This window comes from Eucyclogobius newberryi, unplaced genomic scaffold (assembly GCF_026437365.1).
Source record: "Eucyclogobius newberryi isolate DKJ021-1_F unplaced genomic scaffold, fEucNew1.0.hap1 SCAF_12, whole genome shotgun sequence".
NCBI lineage: Eukaryota > Metazoa > Chordata > Actinopteri > Gobiiformes > Gobiidae > Eucyclogobius > Eucyclogobius newberryi.
Genome location: NW_027315746.1, coordinates 468,410 through 491,113, shown reverse-complemented (window position 1 = coordinate 491,113; position 22,704 = coordinate 468,410). Strand labels below are relative to the sequence as shown.

At 50.5% G+C, this 22,704-nt stretch overlaps 1 gene segment (V, D, J or C); it reads left to right on the top strand.

The window, feature by feature from the left end:
• Positions 1-464: 464 nt before the first annotated feature.
• Positions 465-851, top strand: LOC140355648 (T cell receptor alpha variable 38-2/delta variable 8-like). The segment is given in 1 exon segment: positions 465-851. A coding segment is annotated over 1 exon segment (387 nt).
• Positions 852-22,704: the final 21,853 nt, after the last annotated feature.

Sequence of the window (22,704 nt, the reverse complement as noted above, 5' to 3'; positions counted from 1 at the left end):
TGACCAAAGGGCTTCAAAATAAAATTAAGGTAATATAAAACATAAAACTAAATATAAAACAAACTGCACAAAATAAAGTGCCATTACATTACAGATGATGAGCAGGGTCTGATTTTCTCCACACATAACGCTTCAACTTAAAACCAAAAAGTTCTTCTCAATCTTTGGATTGAGAGAATGAGTCTTAACAGTGAAATGTGTGGACTTCTCTCCAGAACAGAGCAGTAACAGAGGAGGCTGAAGATAAAGACTCTGCCTCCTGTTCTAGTTCAAACTCTCTGGACTCAAAGGAGCTGCAGATGAACACTCCAGTCCATAAACTGAAGGAGAAACACATTGTGTCTGATCTGATGTATTTACAGACCTCCAACTGCATCAGTGTCACCACCACAGAGACCTGAGGGAGGAGCCAGACTGTAAGAGAGGAGCAGACACAGACACTTGAGAGGATTTGAGCTTTTAAGATGGAGTCTGCCCTGTGTACACTGCTCTCAGCTCTGGTTGTGCTCCTGTGTTCTTCCCCAGAGTGTAAAGGAGAAGACACAGTGACCCAGCCAGCAGGAGACGCCTCTGCCACTCAGGGACGCTCAGCTACTATACTCTGTACTTTTCAAACTTCAGACAGTGATCCTGGTCTGTTCTGGTACAAACAAGAAGATGGGGGCTTCCCAAAATATATGATGAAAAGATTCAAGTCTGGATTCTCTGATAATTCTGAGGATTTCAAAAAACCCAAGTTTGATGCTGAGCTGAAGGAGACCAATTTCTCTCTGAAGATCCAGGATGTGGATGTGAGAGACTCTGCTGTGTACTACTGTGCTCTGAGGCCCACAGTGACAGGAAACACCTAAACTCTGAACAAAAACCTCTGGAGCAAAGACAATACTGCAGTAGCTCCACTAGAGGGCGACACTCTCTGTGAAGCTTCAGACTAAACCCAGACGCAGCCTGACGTGTGTGGGACCTGAAGTGTGGGGGCTCCCAGGGCACCGTCCTCGCGCCCTTTCTCTTCACCCTCTACACTGCAGACCTCAGACATGGACAGCTGTGTCCTGCAGAAGTTCTCTGACCACTCTGCCATCATCGGACTCATCACAGACGACGATGATGTGGAGGACAGAGGACTGGAGCAGGACTTTGTGGAACCACCTCCTCATCAACGCGGGGAAGACCAAGGAGATGGTGGTGGACTTCCACAGAGGCCACGCCCCCCTCACCAGTGAACATCCAGGGACGGGACAGGCCACGCCCCCCTCACCAGTGAACATCCAGGGACGGGACAGGCCACGCCCCCCTCACCAGTGAACATCCAGGGACGGGACAGGCCACGCCCCCCTCACCAGTGAACATCCAGGGACGGGACAGGCCACGCCCCCCTCACCAGTGAACATCCAGGGACGGGACAGGCCACGCCCCCCTCACCAGTGAACATCCAGGGACGGGACATTGAGAGAGTGACTCATACAAGGACCTGGTGTTCATCTGAACCACAAACTGGACTGGACTCATAACACAGACTGTACAGGAAGAGCCAGAGTCGGCTCCACCTCCTGAGGAGACTCAGGTCTTTTGGAGTGACAGGGCCGCTCCTGACAGGGCCGCTCCTGACAGGGCCGCTCCTGACAGGGCCACTCCTGACAGGGCAACTCCTGACAGGGCCACTCCTGACAGGGCCGCTCCTGACAGGTCCACTCCTGAAGACCTTCTCTGACTCTGTGGTGCTTCAGCTCCTGTAGGTGTAGCCTGCTGGAGCAGCAGCATCACAGAGGAGGCCTCGCTTGACCTTTGATCTCCCAGAGTCTTGGCTCTTCCCGGTTCTTTTGGTTCCTGTGGTGGCTGTTCTAAATTGATGACATTACATTTACATTACAAAAGTTCCACAAAACCCCCTATCATTGGCCGAGCCCCCATAAGGGGCAAGGCTCCATTCTATGTGGATCAGTCAGTCAATGAGTCTGTAATCCGACACTCGCCGAACCTGTTTGTTTTACAACCATTTGTTTCAAGCCCTAATTGTCGGGTGTGTGTGGTGCAATACAAATTCATCAAACAATATCATTATCTCAACACCATCAAGAAGTCCAGCTCCGTCCTTGGCTGTGCTCTGGACTTGGTGCAGGAGGTGGGGGACAGAAGGGTCCTGGCTAAACTCACATATGTGACTCGCCACGGGAAAAGCCGCCACAAGTCGGCCAGGACCAAACGGATAAAGCCCAAAAAATTGTTTTTTTTTCAAATGTGTGATTTTCGTTTTTTTGCAGAATGTGCTAGTTGAAGTTATGAATGAGCCCCTGTGTGCTTCAGATAACACTATTGGTTGTCTTAAACGTATACATTAAGCTGTTAAAAATGGGTAGTTTTCGGGTCTTTTTCCAGCGCTCCTGGGGGCGTCACCTCTTTCTAGCCAGCACATGTTGATCTTTTTCCACCAATCAGCTGCGAACCACATGGCTACAGCTGCGTGCTCTCCTTGTACTCCTCTCATGGACTCCTCTCAGAGACATTATTAATTTCTCCAGACTGTCTCCAGAGCGTACGATTCCCTAAACTAAATTGCAACGGAACTGAGGTACTTTTACTCTAAAGTTTTGCTTCAACGCTGTGTTTTAAGGTGGTTTCATGATGTCACTTTAACCTCGTCACTTTTGCCTCGGGCACCGGAGCAGAGACAGAGCAATGCTAAGCTAACATGCTGCTTCAGTGCACTCTATGTTATAAATACGGGCTTGAATTTAATGTGGCCACTTTCTGAATAATTAACATCACGTTGTCTCTTGAAACTAGCTGTTTTGGGACGGTATAATGTCTGTATCTTCGTGTTTTTTACTGTTTTTTACTGTAGCTCGCGTTAGCCGCTTTAGCTCGTTCCAAACTTCTTTGTTTCACTTTTCAGAATTGGCGCTCACAGCTGGAGTTTATCAAAAACTATGCAGAAGTCCATTGCATTACAGCTTCGACTTTGCACAGCAGGTACTATTTATTACACATAATTTACTTAACTTCACTTTATTAAATGTACAATAAAGTGCAAATGCATCCATCCATTCATCCATTTTCTGCCGCTTATCCGGGGCCGGGTCGCGGGGGCAGCAGTCTGAGCAGGGACTCCCAGACTTCCTCTCCCCAGACACTTCCTCCAACTCCTCCGGAGGGATCCCGAGGCGTTCCCAGGCCAGCCGAGAGACATAGTCTCTCCAGCGTGTCCTGGGTCTTCCCCGGGGACTCTTCCCGGTGGGACATGCCTGAAACACCTCCTGAGGGAGGCGCCCAGGAGGCATCCGGAACATATGCCCGAGCCACCTCAGCTGGAGAGGGCAAGCCACCTTTTTCCGGTCGAGAACCATGGCCTCGGATTTGGAGGCGCTGATTCTCATCCTGCTGCAAACCGTCCCAGTGCATGTTGCAGGTCCGGATTTGATGGAGCCATCAGGACAACATTGTCTGCAAACAGCAGAGATGGAATCCTGTGGTCCCCAAACCGGACACTCTCCGACCCCTGACCACACCCTCCGACCCCTGACTGCGCCTAGAAATTCTGTCCATAAAAATTATGAACAGAACCGGTGACAAAGGGCAGCCATGAGGAGTCCAACATGCACTGGGAACAGGTCTGACTTACTGCCGGCAATGCGAACACAGCTCCTGCTCCGGTCATACAGGGACCGGACAGCCCTGAGCAAAGGGCCCCGGACCCAGTACTCCTGGAGCACCCCCCAAAGGACACCCGAGGGACACGGTCGAAAGCCTTCTCCAGATCCACAAAGCACATGTGGACTGGTTGGGCAAACTCCCATGAACCCTCGAGCACCCGATGGAGGGTATAGAGCTGGTCCAGTGTTCCACGACCAGGACAAAAACCACTCTGCTCCTCCTGAATCCGAGGTTCAACTATCGGTCGGATTCTCCTCTCCAGTACTTGGAATAGACCTTACCCGGGAGGCTGAGGAGTCCAGAGGCACGGTCCCCGACCGCCACGCGATGTTGCAGAGACGTGTCAACCAAGTCCTACAACATCCAGATACTTTAGGTACTCAGGGCGGATCTGATCCACCCCCGGAGCCACCGAGGAGTTTGCGAACAACCTCAGTGACTTCAGCTTGGGTGATGGATGAGCCAGCCTTTGAGTCCCCGTACTGTACCGTCTCTACTTCCTCTTCGGAAGACGTGACTGAGGGATTAAGGAGATCCTCAAAGTATTCCTTCCACCGTCCGACGACATCCCCAGTCGAGGTCAGCAGGCCTCCACCTGCACTGTAAACGGTGTTGGTGAGGCACTGCTTCCCCTTCCTGAGGCGCCGGACGGTTTGCCAGAATTTCTTTGGTGCCGACCGATAGTCCTCCTCCATGGCCTCCCCGAACTCCTCCCAGGCCCAGGTTTTTGCCTCTGCGACAGCACGAGCCGCGGCTCACCTGGCCTGCCGATACCTGTCGATGACCTCCGGAGACCCACAAGCCAGAGTGGCCTGATAGGCCTCCTTCTTCAGTCTGACGGCATCCCTTACTTCTGGTGTCCACCACCGGGTTTGGGGGTTGCCGCCGCGACAGGCACCGGAGACCTTGTGACCACAGCTCCGAGCAGCCGCATCAACAATGGAGGCGGAGAACATGGTCCACTCGGACTCAAGGTCCCCAACCTCCCCCGGGACATGGGAGAAGCTCTCCCGGAGGTTAAGTTGAATACCCTACTGACAGAGGGCTCCACAAGACGTTCCCAACAGACCCTCACAATGCGCTTGGGTCTGCCAAGTCTGTCCGGCTTCCTCCTCCGCCAGCGGATCCAACTCACCACCAGGTGGTGATCGGTTGAAACTCTGCCCCTCTCTTCACCCGAGTGTCCAAGACACGCGGCCGGAGGTCAGATGACACGACAACAAAGTTGATCATTGACCTCCGGCCTAGGGTGTCCTGGTGCCATGTGCACTGATGGACACCCTTGTGCTTGAACATGGTGTTCGTTATGGACAATCTGTGGCCAACACAGAAGTCCAATAACTGAACACCGCTCGGGTTCAGATCGGGGAAGCCGTTCTTCCCGATCACCCCTCTCCAGGTGTCACTGTCATTGCCCACGTGGGCGTTGAAGTCCCCCAGTAGAACAACGGAGTCCCCGGTTGGTGCACTGTCCAGTACTCCTCCCAAGGACTCCAAGAAGGCCGGGTACTCTGCACTGCTGTTCGGCCCGTAGGCCGCCACAACAGTGAGAGACCTGTCCCCCACCCGAAGGCGGAGGGACGCGACCCTCTTGTTCACCGGGGTGAACTCCAACACGTTGCGGCTGAGCTGAGGGGCTATAAGCCCACACCAGCCCCGCCCACACCAGCCCCGCCTCTCCCCGCGGGCAACACCAGAGAAGTGGAGCGTCCAGCCCCTCTCGAGGAGATGGTTCCAGAGCCCAAACTGTGCGTGGAGGTGAGGACGACTATATCTAGTCGGTATCGCTCAACCTCCCGCACAAGTTCAGGCTCTTTCCCCCCCAGCGAGGTGACATTCCATGTCCCCAGAGTTAGTCTCTGTGTCTGGAGATCTGGTCGCCGAGGCCCCTGCCGTCAACTGCCGCCCAGATCTCTTTGCACCGGCCCCTTATTTTGCGTTGCACCAATGAAATTTCCCCATGTGGGACAATAAAGGAATATCTTTATGGATCCTCCTGCGGGTGGTGGGCCCACGGGAGGGCGGCCCCACGTCGCTCTTTCGGGCTGTGCCCGGCCGGGCCCCGTGGGGTAAGACCTGGCCACCAGGCGCTCGCCATCGAGCACCCATCCCAGGCCTGGCTCCAGGATGGGGCCCCGGTGACGCCGATCCGGGCGACGTAAACAGCTTTGTTCTTGTTGTCATCATAAGAGACTTCTGAATTTACTTAACTTCACTTTATTAAATGTACAATAAAGTGCAAATGCAGAATAGCAATAATAGATACTGTATGAGAGGTTCTGTCTATAGGAGTTTTGTTTATAAGAGTTCTTCTATTAAGAGTGTTTTTTAAACTTCCTATAAGTTATCTGTCCTTTTCCTCTGTATCAACCTGCGTTGCAACAATGACATTTCTCCATGTGTGGACAATAAAGGAATATATTATCTTATCTTATCTTATCTTATCAAATCAAATGTTACATGTCTTAATCTAAATAAACCAGGTCTAAACCAGGTCTAAATTAGGTCTAAACCAGGTCTAAATTAGGTCTTGTGTGTTTGTTTGTGCGCCGCCAATATGAACTGTTATCTGTGAAGCGTGTTATTCCCATATTACTGTTAACCATAATCCTTATTTTTTTCCCCTTTTCAGAATTGGTAAAGACGCCCTGACTGACATAATCAAACACCATGAGGAAAATGGAGCGAGACCACGGTTGAGGAAGAAGCGTGCACAGCCACAGCCGCACACAGCCAGGTTCATCAGCCATGAAGTCATCCACACCGTTGTGGAGTTGATCCAAAACTATGCAGAAGTTCATTCCATCATGCTGCCGGGCCGACATCCTGGCCATAAGGACTGGCATGTGAAGCTCCCAACCCATGTGACTAAGGCCTCAGTTTGGCGTCTCTACGTGAAGTCTGCTAAGGAGCGTGGTAAGTGTAAAACATTATTTTGGTGATTTTCATGTTTTAATGATGAGAGTATAATTAACCATAAGCAACATCTGTTTTTCAGGTGAGCCTGCAGTTTGTAAATCAAGCTTCAGATCACTGTGGAAACAGCTTCTCCCACACATCAGAAGCTGCAGGCCACGCACAGATCTCTGTTGGCAATTCACCTTGGAGAGACAAAGAGACCACGAGAATGGACTGTTTAGCAAGCTTTATTCGTGAGTTATTTGGCGCTCAGACCCCGGCGGAAGACGTTGCAATCATGGGCACTCCATGATCTATTTGTATTAGATGTCTCCCCCCAAAAACCCGGGGTCTGAGCAGCTGTGTGCCGAGGTTATTACGGATACTCAGAAAGAACATGACCGCAGATACTTAATATAGAGTAGACTGGTCAGGCCACGAGACCGCCATTGATCACGTGGTGGCCCGAGAGGGGCGGATGCGTAGTGACGGGGAGAGTAGGGGGCGATGCCCTGAAAACTCGAAGCGTCTGAAATGGAGGCCTCTATTCACGGACATGTGGTGAAGGACCGGGGACAGGAATATGAAGCACCTGGGAGTAAATAAGAAATGACGTAGACACGGGGAGAGCTAGAGGATGCCGCTAAGGAACAGGTAATGAGGAAATATGAACCACCACCAGTATTTGTTGCGAGACGAGACTACTAGAGATGCGAGGAGCGTTGAGCCGCCAAGATCGGAGGCAGGTAGGGACGAACGTACGGGCATGGGCGAAAGGGACTGTCGCCCGAGTTGTTAGAGGGCTGTGAAGGATATGCCCTGAGTGGCCGCGGATGTAGCGGCTCCTATTCTAAACCAGTGCCCGGTGTGAAGACGAGGGGGCGGATTGCATGGGATCGATGTTCCCCTCGGATATTTCCGAAACCAGGGTGCTGCAGTCATGGGCTGGCCTTCTGGAGTCAGGAGCACCGGGGATGAGGTCCGCCGTAGTTTGGCCCGATTGCGAGTTTAACCGGAGCTCTAAGAGGCAGAATGAGCCACGTGTGCGTGCTATGATGATGCAGGGGTTTTACCTTTAGGGATTTGAGAGTTAGATTATAATCATATATATAAGACTTCTAATACCCCCCAAAAACAAAGGAGGCGGCAGACGACAGAAAGTGGAGGTGTCGGCAGACAGCAGAGCGTGGACCGGAGAGCGCCGGCAGACGGCGGAGCGTGGACAGGATAGCGCCGGCGGACGGCAGAACGTAAACCTGGAAGCGCCGGCAGAACGGCAGAACGTAAACCTGGAAGCGCCGGCAAAACGGCAGAACGTGGACCTGGAAACGCCGGCAGAACGTTGGCCTTGAAACGCCGGCTGAACGGCAGAACGTAGACCTGAAAGCGCCGGCAGAACGGCAGAACGTAGACCTGGAAACGCTGGCAGAACGGAAACCTGGAAGCGCCGGCAGAACGGAAACCTGGAAGCGCCGGCGGACGGCAGAGCGTAGACCTGGAAAGAACGGCAGAATGTAGACCTGAAAGCGCCGGCAAAACGGCAGAACGTGGACCTGGAAACGGCGGCAGAACGTAGACCTGAAAGCGCCGGCAGAACGGCAGAACGTGGACCTGGAAACGCCGGCAGAACGTTGGCCTTGAAACGCCGGCTGAACGGCAGAACGTAGACCTGAAAGCGCCGGCAGAACGGCAGAACGTAGACCTGGAAACGCTGGCAGAACGGAAACCTGGAAGCGCCGGCAGAACGGAAACCTGGAAGCGCCGGCGGACGGCAGAGCGTAGACCTGGAAAGAACGGCAGAATGTAGACCTGAAAGCGCCGGCAGAACGGCAGACCATGCACGCAGTGCGCCGGAGCAGACGGCGGAGCGTGCCGCAGTTGCGCGCACGCAGTGCGCCGGGGTACACGGCGGGGTACACGGCAGAGCGTGCCGCAAGCCGGGGCAGACGGCAAAACGTGGGCTGGACTGGGAAAGCCGGGGCAGTCGGCAGAACGTGGGCTGGACTGGGAAAGCCGGGGCAGACGGCAGAGCGTGGACGAGAGAGCCAGCAGGCGGCAGAGCGTAGACCTGGAAGCGCCGGCAGGCGGCAGAGCGTAGACCTGGAAGCGCCGGCAGGCGGCAGAGCGTAGTAGTTGAGAACCTTGAAATCTTGCTTAAGATTGTGATTCAAGCTATATTCACGAGATGAAGACAATTTAAAAAATACTTAATTTCGACTAGGGACATCGCTGGGCGTTCGGCCTGGGGGCCCCGTATGGACAGCGGCGGGCCTGGGACAGGCACCCTGGAGTCGAGGACAGAGAGCGCTGACAGCGTGTTGGAGCCTGACGTGGAGAGGAGCGTGTTCTGGAGCTGCTGAGCGAGGAAGCTGGACCCGGTGTCAGAGTGATCCGGAGGAGAGACGCTGTGGCGCGGGAGGAGCCGCGTGAAAGAGACGTCCCGACGCTCGATGCGGAGGAGAGGCGCGGCGTGCGCGGAGCGGCTGATGATTTCCTGGTTCCTGCCGCGGGGCGCGCGGCTGGTGGATGGGAAGCGTTTCGAGCGAAAGTGAGGAGTCCTCGTAATGAGAAAACGCGGCGAGCCGCTCAGCTCTTCCACCGGGTCAGGTGAATGCGCTCTTCCGAAGCCGGAGGACCGCGGTAGGACCCGGAGCCCCTGTGAGAGGAACACGGAGGGTTATTTGATTTGAAATCTGACATAATATCAGTCGCAGTACGGTTTGAGCGGCCGAGCCATCTGCCTGAGGGCTTAAATGCGACCGCCTGGGCGCTGATTGGGAGCAGGGAGGAGTCACTGGGAGCGTTGATTGGGGATGAGGAGCAGGTGCGAGGGCTATGGTACGGACGTCCCCTGTCCTTTCACCATCCTTCTTGGCCGGGAAAAACTGCATAACCTCTTTGGGATAAGCGCAGAAACCTGGGAGAGTCCATAGTGAAGTGAGGGATCTGACTCTCACAGACGGACAGGCGGGCGCCCGCTTGAGTGCGATGATGGCGCTGGGGAGAGGGGGCCTTCCATGGTGGCCTTGACGTAGGTGGGTGGAGTTAGGTCTTCCAGGCTGAATTTACGCAGGCTTCATTTCAGCTGATCTGCCTCCGGTTGACAATCTCCATGTCCTGGTCCCACCTGGACTGAACATTGGCAGGCAGACCTATCTGCCTGCCTCATATCTATTATCTCGTGTCTCATATATTCAAAGCCATGGACCCGTTGCAGTTCGTATACCTGGCCCTGGCATCTGTTTATAAGAGTTCATCTATTAAGAGTGTTTTTTAAACTTCCTATAAGTTACTGTCCTTTCCCCCTGTATCTACTGTGTTGTAACAATAAAGGCTATCTTATCTTATCTCATCTTTTGTTGTTTGTGTTGCACTGAATCACCTGATTCTGATTCTTTGATTCTATTCAGGGCCTTTTGTAATCCAAGTACTTCCATTTTAATTTAGTAACTTCTAATTCTGATTCAAGTCCAGTTCACATCAATAACACTCCTCTTGAGTCTTCAGTGACAGCTGTAGGGGGAGGGGCTGTCAGTGTGACAGGGGGAGGGCTTATCTCAATGAGATGCAAATGAGCCCCCCTGTGACTCTGGGCTTACTCAGGTGAGAATCTTTAGCCCTAACCCAATACTGTCATAATCATGTGCAATACTATTATACTCATGTGCAATACTATTATACTCATGTGCAATACTATTGTACTCATGTGCAATACTATTATACTCATGTGCAATACTATTGTACTCATGTGCAATACTATTATACTCATGTGCAATATTGTCATAATCATGTGCAATACTATTATACTCATGTGCAATATTGTCATAATCATAATATTATTATACTTATGTGCAATACTGTCATAACCATGTGCAATACTGTCATAACCATGTGCAATACTATTATACTCATGTGCAATACTGACATAATCATGTGCAATACTATTATACCCATGTGCAATACTGTCATACCATGTGCAATACTGTCATACCCATGTGCAATACTGACATACCCATGTGCAATACTGTTATACTCATGTGCAATACTGTCATACCCATGTGCAATACTGTTATACTCATGTGCAATACTGTCATAATCATGTACAATACTATTATACTCATGTGCAATACTATTATACTCATGTGCAATATTGTCATAATCATAATATTATTATACTCATGTGCAATACTGTCATAACCATGTGCAATACTGTCATAACCATGTGCAATACTATTATACTCATGTGCAATACTGTCATACCCATGTGCAATACTGTCATACCCATGTGCAATACTGACATACCCATGTGCAATACTGTTATACTCATGTGCAATACTGTCATACCCATGTGCAATACTGTCATACCCATGTGCAATACTGACATACCCATGTGCAATACTGTTATACTCATGTGCAATACTGTCATAATCATGTACAATACTATTATACTCATGTGCAATACTATTATACTCATGTGCAATACTATTATACTCATGTGCAATATTGTCATAATCATAATATTATTATACTCATGTGCAATACTGTCATACCCATGTGCAATACTGTGACATAATGTCAATCATCCTGGTGCAATATTTTCTGTCCATATAACAGCTGTAAATAAGAGTGTTATTATTATTAAGATTATAAGAGTTTATTTCTAAGTTATGTTTTTTTATTATTATACGTCTGTGCCTAATCTGTGTTGCATCACTGGAATTTCCCCCGTGTGGGACTAAAAAAGGTTATCTTATCTTATATTATTTGTTACAGTTTGCTGTCGGTCCTCAGGGGTCAGTCCTTGGCCCTCTTCTGTTCTTTCTCAGTGTTGAGAGACTCAAATCTTTACTAAGAGAAAGGTTTATTCTCACATTATGAGTTAGAATATTTTCAGTTTGATGAAATGTCTCAGGTAAATGTTACAGTGAAATGTGTGGACTTCTCTCCAGAACAGAGCAGTAACAGAGGAGGCTGAAGATAAAGACTCTGCCTCCTGTTCTAGTTCAAACTCTCTGGACTCAAAGGAGCTGCAGATGAACACTCCAGTCCATAAACTGAAGGAGAAACACATTGTGTCTGATCTGATGTATTTACAGACCTCCAACTGCATCAGTGTCACCACCACAGAGACCTGAGGGAGGAGCCAGACTGTAAGAGAGGAGCAGACACAGACACTTGAGAGGATTTGAGCTTTTAAGATGGAGTCTGCCCTGTGTACACTGCTCTCAGCTCTGGTTGTGCTCCTGTGTTCTTCCCCAGAGTGTAAAGGAGAAGACACAGTGACCCAGCCAGCAGGAGACGCCTCTGCCACTCAGGGACGCTCAGCTACTATACTCTGTGAGTTTGATGTGGGTTCCACAAATCCAAGACTGTTTTGGTACAAACAAGAAGGACGAGGAGCTCCAGAATACATGTTGAAGAAAAGTAGAGCAGGATCAGAGTGGATTTTGACAACAAAACCTTCAGAATTCAATGAAAAGAGATTTGAAGTTGAGGCTGAGAAGAACTCTTTCTCTCTGAAGATCCAGGATGTGGATGTGAGAGACTCTGCTGTGTACTACTGTGCTCTGAGGCCCACAGTGACAGGAAACACCAAAACTCTGAACAAAAACCTGAGAGAAAACAGCAGTACTCCACACGTCCACTAGAGGGAGACACTGGAGCAGACTGACTCTTGCTGCACTTCCTGAGACTGCTCCACAGTCTCCTCCTGTGGTAGAAGCTGCTGCAGTCTTCTCACCGCTCAAATGTTGCTTCTGGTTCCAGTGTTTGGGACCTGCAGTGTGGGGGACCTGCAGTGTGGGGGCGCCCCAGGGCACCATCCTCGCGCCCTTTTTCTTCACCCTCTAAACTGCAGACCTCAGACATGACATGAACAGCTGTGTCCTGCAGAAGTTCTCTGACCACTCTGCCATCATCGGACTCATCACAGACGACGATGTGGAGGACAGAGGACTGGAGCAGGACTTTGTGGAACCACCTCCTCATCAACGCGGGGAAGACCAAGGAGATGGTGGTGGACTTCCACAGAGGCCACGCCCCCCTCACCAGTGAACATCCAGGGACGGGACAGGCCACGCCCCCCTCACCAGTGAACATCCAGGGACGGGACATTGAGAGAGTGACTCATACAAGGACCTGGTGTTCATCTGAACCACAAACTGGACTGGACTCATAACACAGACTGTACAGGAAGAGCCAGAGTCGGCTCTACCTCCTGAGGAGACTCAGGTCTTTTGGAGTGACAGGGCCGCTCCTGACAGGGCCGCTCCTGACAGGGCCGCTCCTGACAGGGCCACTCCTGACAGGGCAACTCCTGAAGACCTTCTCCTCCTCTGTGGTGCATCAGCTCCTGTAGGTGTGGTCATCACAGAGGGAGAGGAAGAAGCTGGACAAAGCTCAGTCCTGGGCTGTCCTCTGGACTCGGTGCAGGAGGTGGGGGACAGAAGGGTCATGTCTAAACACACATCTATGCTGGACCATGAGTGTCGGCCCCTGCAGGACACTCTGTCCCCTGCAGGACACTCTGTCCCCTGTAGGACACTCTGTCCACTCTGGAGAGCAGCTTCAGTGACTGATCCACCCTCGCTGTGTGAAAGAGACGTTTTACAGTCTGTCCTTCTGCTGCTGTCAGACTCTACAACAAACACTGTCATACCCATGTGCAATACAGACATACTCATGTCCAATACTGACATACCCATGTGCAATTGTGCAATACTGTCATAATCATGTGCAATACTGACATACACATGTGCAATAATGTCATAATCATGTGCAATACTGTCACAATCATGTATAATACTGTCATAAGTCTGCCCCAAATAAATTGTCTGTTTGCTGTAACCCGAGCCAACATTTTTCAAGTGGGTCGGTCGGTAGGCAAATTCTTATTTTTTTTACTTTGAAGGCAAAAAAAAAAGATCCAAATTTTGCAATTTTTTGACTCGGAGCGACCTCCAGGGGTCAGGCTTCAACAGTCCAGCGGTCAGGCTTCAACAGTCCAGGGGTCAGGCTTCAACAGTCCAGGAGTCAGGCTTCAACAGTCCAGGGGTCAGGCTTCAACAGTCCAGGAGTCAGGCTTCAACAGTCCAGGGGTCAGGCTTCAACAGTCCAGGGGTCAGGCTTCAACAGTCCAGGGGTCAGGCTTCAACAGTCCAGGGGTCAGGCTTCAACATTCAATGACGGAAAATGTCTCTTTCAACCCGAGCATGAGACTAAATCTCACGATTTTAAGATATTTAAATCGACTTTTTGTAAGTCGCTATCCTTTATTTTGGTAGCAAAGGCGAGCAGGGGGAACATGCGGGGGACACGGGCCCCACCATGTGTGTTGTGATGACGCTGCTGGGTGTGTTTCAATCCCAGAATGCATTGCGTAAGTCAAATTTCACACCGTGATAGAGAAACACATGTCCTATGGACACTTCAGTGGCGCCAACAGAGACAAACCATCCTGTAAAAGGCAATATACCGACACTTCTGTACGTTCTGTTTCGTTACAGAAGCATGTGGAGAGCTGACTATGAAGATGCACATGTGTTGCGCAGTGCGTCTTCCGTCCTTTGAGATGAAAGATAGATCAATGTGATAAAAATATTCAACATGGTGATTTAGGAAAGAACGGTCGGTGAGTCGGCGAAATAATTGAAAAATAAAAGATTTTGATGTTTTTTCAACAAAATGGTGATATTTTTTTTCAGTCGGCGAGTTTCAAACCGGGTCGGTCGGGTTACGACAAACAGACATATTATTTTGCTCAGCCTAATCATAATTTGACAGACAGAGGACTCTGCAACATCGTCTCCCGCCACCACAGACATTGCTAATTTTTTTACTGTGGCCCTCAGAGGCAACTGTTGTGATTTTGGGCGTTACAAAAATAAATTGAATTGAAAATAAATTAAATCATGTGCAATACTGTCATGTGCAATACTGAAATAATCATGTGAAATTCTAAAATAATCATGTGAAATTCTAAAATAATCATGTGCAATACTTACATAATGTCAAACATCCTGGTGCAATATTTTCTGTCCATATAACAGCTGTAAATAAGAGTGATATTATTATTAAGATTATAATAGTTTATTTCTAAGTTATCTTTTTTTTGTTTTTTATTATTATACGTCTGTGCCTAATCTGTGTTGCATCACTGGAATTTTCCCAACGTAGGACAAATAAAGGTTATCTTATCTTATCTTATCTTATGTGTTGCAGTTTGCTGTTGGTCCTCAGGGGTCAGTCCTTGGCCCTCTTCTCTTCTTTCTCAGTGTTGAGAGACTCAAATCTTTACTAAGAGAAAGGTTTATTCTCACATTATGAGTTACAATATTTTCAGTTTGATGAAATGTCTCAGTGAAATGTGTGGACTTCTCTCCAGAGCAGAGCAGTAACAGAGGAGGCTGAAGATAAAGACTCTGCCTCCTGTTCTAGTTCAAACTCTCTGGACTCAAAGGAGCTGCAGATGAACACTCCAGTCCATAAACTGAAGGAGAAACACATTGTGTCTGATCTGATGTATTTACAGACCTCCAACTGCATCAGTGTCACCACCACAGAGACCTGAGGGAGGAGCCAGACTGTAAGAGAGGAGCAGACACAGACACTTGAGAGGATTTGAGCTTTTAAGATGGAGTCTGCCCTGTGTACACTGCTCTCAGCTCTGGTTGTGCTCCTGTGTTCTTCCCCAGAGTGTAAAGGAGAAGACACAGTGACCCAGCCAGCAGGAGACGCCTCTGCCACTCAGGGACGCTCAGCTACTATACTCTGTACTTTTCAAACTTTAGACAAATTCCCGTATTTGTTCTGGTACAAACAAGAAGGAAAAGGAGCTCCAGAATACATGATGAAAATATATAGTGGAACCGTAGTAAAATCTCCAGAGTTTAACAAACCCAAGTTTGATGCTGAGCTGAATGAGACCAATTTCTCTCTGAAGATCCAGGATGTGGATGTGAGAGACTCTGCTGTGTACTACTGTGCTCTGAGGCCCACAGTGACAGGAAACACCAAAACTCTGAACAAAAACCTCTGGAGCAAAGACAATACTGCAGTAGCTCCACTAGAGGGCGACACTCTCTGTGAAGCTTCAGACTAAACCCAGACGCAGCAAAGCCAAGTGTCAGTGTGAGAAACTAAGCAGACTTCAGAAAGTTCTCATGAGGATCACTCAGCTGTGTTTTGGACACATGTTTCCTTTAATGGCAGCACTGCTCCTGCTTTTGTTGAGTGGTAAGTCTTATTGAAACCTATGTTCACACTTTATTACATCCACTCAACACTTACTGAAGCACAGAGCAAGAAGCAGCAGGAAATATGTTCCTAACTTCTACATTCATTTGTTTTCATGTAGGAGTCAGATGTGAGGAGCTCAGTGTTCTAAAGCCTGAGGTCTGCTCTTCAGAAGGCTCCTCTGTCTCTCTGGAATACTCTTATCACAAAGAACCAAAGTACGACGATTATTTCTTCTGGTATCGACAATATCCTGGAAAACCTCCACAATTCCTTCTTTCACATACAGGAAAAGGACTTACAAAGAATAATATGAAAGGACTAAAGTTTGAAGTGAGACATAAAAACGTGTCTCTGCTCCTGTCGTCTGCTGCAGTGAGAGACTCTGCTGTGTACTACTGTGCTCTGAGGCCCACAGTGACAGGAAACACCTAAACTCTGAACAAAAACCTGAGAGAGAAAACAGCAGTACTCCACACGTCCACTAGAGGGAGACACTGGAGCAGACTGACTCTTGCTGCACTTCCTGAGACTGCTCCACAGTCTCCTCCTGTGGTAGAAGCTGCTGCAGTCTTCTCACCGCTCAAATGTTGCTTCTGGTTCCAGTGTCGGACCTGCAGTGTGGAGGACCTGCAGTGTGGAGGACCTGCAGTGTGGTGGACCTGCAGTGTGGGGGCGCCCCAGGGCACCGTCCTCGCGCCCTTTCTCTTCACCCTCTAAACTGCAGACCTCAGACACGACACGGACAGCTGTGTCCTGCAGAAGTTCTCTGACCACTCTGCCATCATCGGACTCATCACAGACGACGATGATGTGGAGGACAGAGGACTGGAGCAGGACTTTGTGGAACCACCTCCTCATCAACGCGGGGAAGACCAAGGAGATGGTGGTGGACTTCCACAGAGGCCACGCCCCCCTCACCAGTGAACATCCAGGGACGGGACAGGCCACGCCCCCCTCACCAGTGAACATCCAGGGACGGGACAGGCCACGCCCCCCTCACCAGTGAACATCCAGGGACGGGACATTGAGAGAGTGACTCATACAAGGACCTGGTGTTCATCTGAACCACAAACTGGACTGGACTCATAACACAGACTGTACAGGAAGAGCCAGAGTCGGCTCCACCTCCTGAGGAGACTCAGGTCTTTTGGAGTGACAGGGCCACTCCTGACAGGTCCACTCCTGAAGACCTTCTCTGACTCTGTGGTGCATCAGCTCCTGTAGGTGTAGCCTGCTGGAGCAGCAGCATCACAGAGGAGGCCTCGCTTGACCTTTGATCTCCCAGAGTCTTGGCTCTTCCCGGTTCTTTTGGTTCCTGTGGTGGCTGTTCTAAATTGATGACATTACATTTACATTACAAAAGTTCCACAAACAATATCATTATCTCAACACCATCAAGAAGTCCAGCTCCGTCCTTGGCTGTGCTCTGGACTTGGTGCAGGAGGTGGGGGACAGAAGGGTCCTGGCTAAACTCACATATGTGACTCGCCACGGGAAAAGCCGCCACAAGTCGGCCAGGACCAAACGGATAAAGCCCAAAAAATTGTTTTTTTTTCAAATGTGTGATTTTCGTTTTTTTGCAGAATGTGCTAGTTGAAGTTATGAATGAGCCCCTGTGTGCTTCAGATAACACTATTGGTTGTCTTAAACGTATACATTAAGCTGTTAAAAATGGGTAGTTTTCGGGTCTTTTTCCAGCGCTCCTGGGGGCGTCACCTCTTTCTAGCCAGCACATGTTGATCTTTTTCCACCAATCAGCTGCGAACCACATGGCTACAGCTGCGTGCTCTCCTTGTACTCCTCTCATGGACTCCTCTCAGAGACATTATTAATTTCTCCAGACTGTCTCCAGAGCGTACGATTCCCTAAACTAAATTGCAACGGAACTGAGGTACTTTTACTCTAAAGTTTTGCTTCAACGCTGTGTTTTAAGGTGGTTTCATGATGTCACTTTAACCTCGTCACTTTTGCCTCGGGCACCGGAGCAGAGACAGAGCAATGCTAAGCTAACATGCTGCTTCAGTGCACTCTATGTTATAAATACGGGCTTGAATTTAATGTGGCCACTTTCTGAATAATTAACATCACGTTGTCTCTTGAAACTAGCTGTTTTGGGACGGTATAATGTCTGTATCTTCGTGTTTTTTACTGTTTTTTACTGTAGCTCGCGTTAGCCGCTTTAGCTCGTTCCAAACTTCTTTGTTTCACTTTTCAGAATTGGCGCTCACAGCTGGAGTTTATCAAAAACTATGCAGAAGTCCATTGCATTACAGCTTCGACTTTGCACAGCAGGTACTATTTATTACACATAATTTACTTAACTTCACTTTATTAAATGTACAATAAAGTGCAAATGCATCCATCCATTCATCCATTTTCTGCCGCTTATCCGGGGCCGGGTCGCGGGGGCAGCAGTCTGAGCAGGGACTCCCAGACTTCCTCTCCCCAGACACTTCCTCCAACTCCTCCGGAGGGATCCCGAGGCGTTCCCAGGCCAGCCGAGAGACATAGTCTCTCCAGCGTGTCCTGGGTCTTCCCCGGGGACTCTTCCCGGTGGGACATGCCTGAAACACCTCCTGAGGGAGGCGCCCAGGAGGCATCCGGAACATATGCCCGAGCCACCTCAGCTGGAGAGGGCAAGCCACCTTTTTCCGGTCGAGAACCATGGCCTCGGATTTGGAGGCGCTGATTCTCATCCTGCTGCAAACCGTCCCAGTGCATGTTGCAGGTCCGGATTTGATGGAGCCATCAGGACAACATTGTCTGCAAACAGCAGAGATGGAATCCTGTGGTCCCCAAACCGGACACTCTCCGACCCCTGACCACACCCTCCGACCCCTGACTGCGCCTAGAAATTCTGTCCATAAAAATTATGAACAGAACCGGTGACAAAGGGCAGCCATGAGGAGTCCAACATGCACTGGGAACAGGTCTGACTTACTGCCGGCAATGCGAACACAGCTCCTGCTCCGGTCATACAGGGACCGGACAGCCCTGAGCAAAGGGCCCCGGACCCCGTACTCCTGGAGCACCCCCCAAAGGACACCCGAGGGACACGGTCGAAAGCCTTCTCCAGATCCACAAAGCACATGTGGACTGGTTGGGCAAACTCCCATGAGCCCTCGAGCACCCGATGGAGGGTATAGAGCTGGTCCAGTGTTCCACGACCAGGACAAAAACCACTCTGCTCCTCCTGAATCCCAGGTTCGACTATCGGTCGGATTCTCCTCTCCAGTACTTGGAATAGACCTTACCCGGGAGGCTGAGGAGTCCAGAGGCACGGTCCCCGACCGCCACGCGATGTTGCAGAGACGTGTCAACCAAGTCCTACAACATCCAGATACTTTAGGTACTCAGGGCGGATCTGATCCACCCCCGGAGCCACCGAGGAGTTTGCGAACAACCTCAGTGACTTCAGCTTGGGTGATGGATGAGCCAGCCTTTGAGTCCCCGTACTGTACCGTCTCTACTTCCTCTTCGGAAGACGTGACTGAGGGATTAAGGAGATCCTCAAAGTATTCCTTCCACCGTCCGACGACATCCCCAGTCGAGGTCAGCAGGCCTCCACCTGCACTGTAAACGGTGTTGGTGAGGCACTGCTTCCCCTTCCTGAGGCGCCGGACGGTTTGCCAGAATTTCTTTGGTGCCGACCGATAGTCCTCCTCCATGGCCTCCCCGAACTCCTCCCAGGCCCAGGTTTTTGCCTCTGCGACAGCACGAGCCGCGGCTCACCTGGCCTGCCGATACCTGTCGATGACCTCCGGAGACCCACAAGCCAGAGTGGCCTGATAGGCCTCCTTCTTCAGTCTGACGGCATCCCTTACTTCTGGTGTCCACCACCGGGTTTGGGGGTTGCCGCCGCGACAGGCACCGGAGACCTTGTGACCACAGCTCCGAGCAGCCGCATCAACAATGGAGGCGGAGAACATGGTCCACTCGGACTCAAGGTCCCCAACCTCCCCCGGGACATGGGAGAAGCTCTCCCGGAGGTTAAGTTGAATACCCTACTGACAGAGGGCTCCACAAGACGTTCCCAACAGACCCTCACAATGCGCTTGGGTCTGCCAAGTCTGTCCGGCTTCCTCCTCCGCCAGCGGATCCAACTCACCACCAGGTGGTGATCGGTTGAAACTCTGCCCCTCTCTTCACCCGAGTGTCCAAGACACGCGGCCGGAGGTCAGATGACACGACAACAAAGTTGATCATTGACCTCCGGCCTAGGGTGTCCTGGTGCCATGTGCACTGATGGACACCCTTGTGCTTGAACATGGTGTTCGTTATGGACAATCTGTGGCCAACACAGAAGTCCAATAACTGAACACCGCTCGGGTTCAGATCGGGGAAGCCGTTCTTCCCGATCACCCCTCTCCAGGTGTCACTGTCATTGCCCACGTGGGCGTTGAAGTCCCCCAGTAGAACAACGGAGTCCCCGGTTGGTGCACTGTCCAGTACTCCTCCCAAGGACTCCAAGAAGGCCGGGTACTCTGCACTGCTGTTCGGCCCGTAGGCCGCCACAACAGTGAGAGACCTGTCCCCCACCCGAAGGCGGAGGGACGCGACCCTCTTGTTCACCGGGGTGAACTCCAACACGTTGCGGCTGAGCTGAGGGGCTATAAGCCCACACCAGCCCCGCCCACACCAGCCCCGCCTCTCCCCGCGGGCAACACCAGAGAAGTGGAGCGTCCAGCCCCTCTCGAGGAGATGGTTCCAGAGCCCAAACTGTGCGTGGAGGTGAGGACGACTATATCTAGTCGGTATCGCTCAACCTCCCGCACAAGTTCAGGCTCTTTCCCCCCCAGCGAGGTGACATTCCATGTCCCCAGAGTTAGTCTCTGTGTCTGGAGATCTGGTCGCCGAGGCCCCTGCCGTCAACTGCCGCCCAGATCTCTTTGCACCGGCCCCTTATTTTGCGTTGCACCAATGAAATTTCCCCATGTGGGACAATAAAGGAATATCTTTATGGATCCTCCTGCGGGTGGTGGGCCCACGGGAGGGCGGCCCCACGTCGCTCTTTCGGGCTGTGCCCGGCCGGGCCCCGTGGGGTAAGACCTGGCCACCAGGCGCTCGCCATCGAGCACCCATCCCAGGCCTGGCTCCAGGATGGGGCCCCGGTGACGCCGATCCGGGCGACGTAAACAGCTTTGTTCTTGTTGTCATCATAAGAGACTTCTGAATTTACTTAACTTCACTTTATTAAATGTACAATAAAGTGCAAATGCAGAATAGCAATAATAGATACTGTATGAGAGGTTCTGTCTATAGGAGTTTTGTTTATAAGAGTTCTTCTATTAAGAGTGTTTTTTAAACTTCCTATAAGTTATCTGTCCTTTTCCTCTGTATCAACCTGCGTTGCAACAATGACATTTCTCCATGTGTGGACAATAAAGGAATATATTATCTTATCTTATCTTATCTTATCAAATCAAATGTTACATGTCTTAATCTAAATAAACCAGGTCTAAACCAGGTCTAAATTAGGTCTAAACCAGGTCTAAATTAGGTCTTGTGTGTTTGTTTGTGCGCCGCCAATATGAACTGTTATCTGTGAAGCGTGTTATTCCCATATTACTGTTAACCATAATCCTTATTTTTTTCCCCTTTTCAGAATTGGTAAAGACGCCCTGACTGACATAATCAAACACCATGAGGAAAATGGAGCGAGACCACGGTTGAGGAAGAAGCGTGCACAGCCACAGCCGCACACAGCCAGGTTCATCAGCCATGAAGTCATCCACACCGTTGTGGAGTTGATCCAAAACTATGCAGAAGTTCATTCCATCATGCTGCCGGGCCGACATCCTGGCCATAAGGACTGGCATGTGAAGCTCCCAACCCATGTGACTAAGGCCTCAGTTTGGCGTCTCTACGTGAAGTCTGCTAAGGAGCGTGGTAAGTGTAAAACATTATTTTGGTGATTTTCATGTTTTAATGATGAGAGTATAATTAACCATAAGCAACATCTGTTTTTCAGGTGAGCCTGCAGTTTGTAAATCAAGCTTCAGATCACTGTGGAAACAGCTTCTCCCACACATCAGAAGCTGCAGGCCACGCACAGATCTCTGTTGGCAATTCACCTTGGAGAGACAAAGAGACCACGAGAATGGACTGTTTAGCAAGCTTTATTCGTGAGTTATTTGGCGCTCAGACCCCGGCGGAAGACGTTGCAATCATGGGCACTCCATGATCTATTTGTATTAGATGTCTCCCCCCAAAAACCCGGGGTCTGAGCAGCTGTGTGCCGAGGTTATTACGGATACTCAGAAAGAACATGACCGCAGATACTTAATATAGAGTAGACTGGTCAGGCCACGAGACCGCCATTGATCACGTGGTGGCCCGAGAGGGGCGGATGCGTAGTGACGGGGAGAGTAGGGGGCGATGCCCTGAAAACTCGAAGCGTCTGAAATGGAGGCCTCTATTCACGGACATGTGGTGAAGGACCGGGGACAGGAATATGAAGCACCTGGGAGTAAATAAGAAATGACGTAGACACGGGGAGAGCTAGAGGATGCCGCTAAGGAACAGGTAATGAGGAAATATGAACCACCACCAGTATTTGTTGCGAGACGAGACTACTAGAGATGCGAGGAGCGTTGAGCCGCCAAGATCGGAGGCAGGTAGGGACGAACGTACGGGCATGGGCGAAAGGGACTGTCGCCCGAGTTGTTAGAGGGCTGTGAAGGATATGCCCTGAGTGGCCGCGGATGTAGCGGCTCCTATTCTAAACCAGTGCCCGGTGTGAAGACGAGGGGGCGGATTGCATGGGATCGATGTTCCCCTCGGATATTTCCGAAACCAGGGTGCTGCAGTCATGGGCTGGCCTTCTGGAGTCAGGAGCACCGGGGATGAGGTCCGCCGTAGTTTGGCCCGATTGCGAGTTTAACCGGAGCTCTAAGAGGCAGAATGAGCCACGTGTGC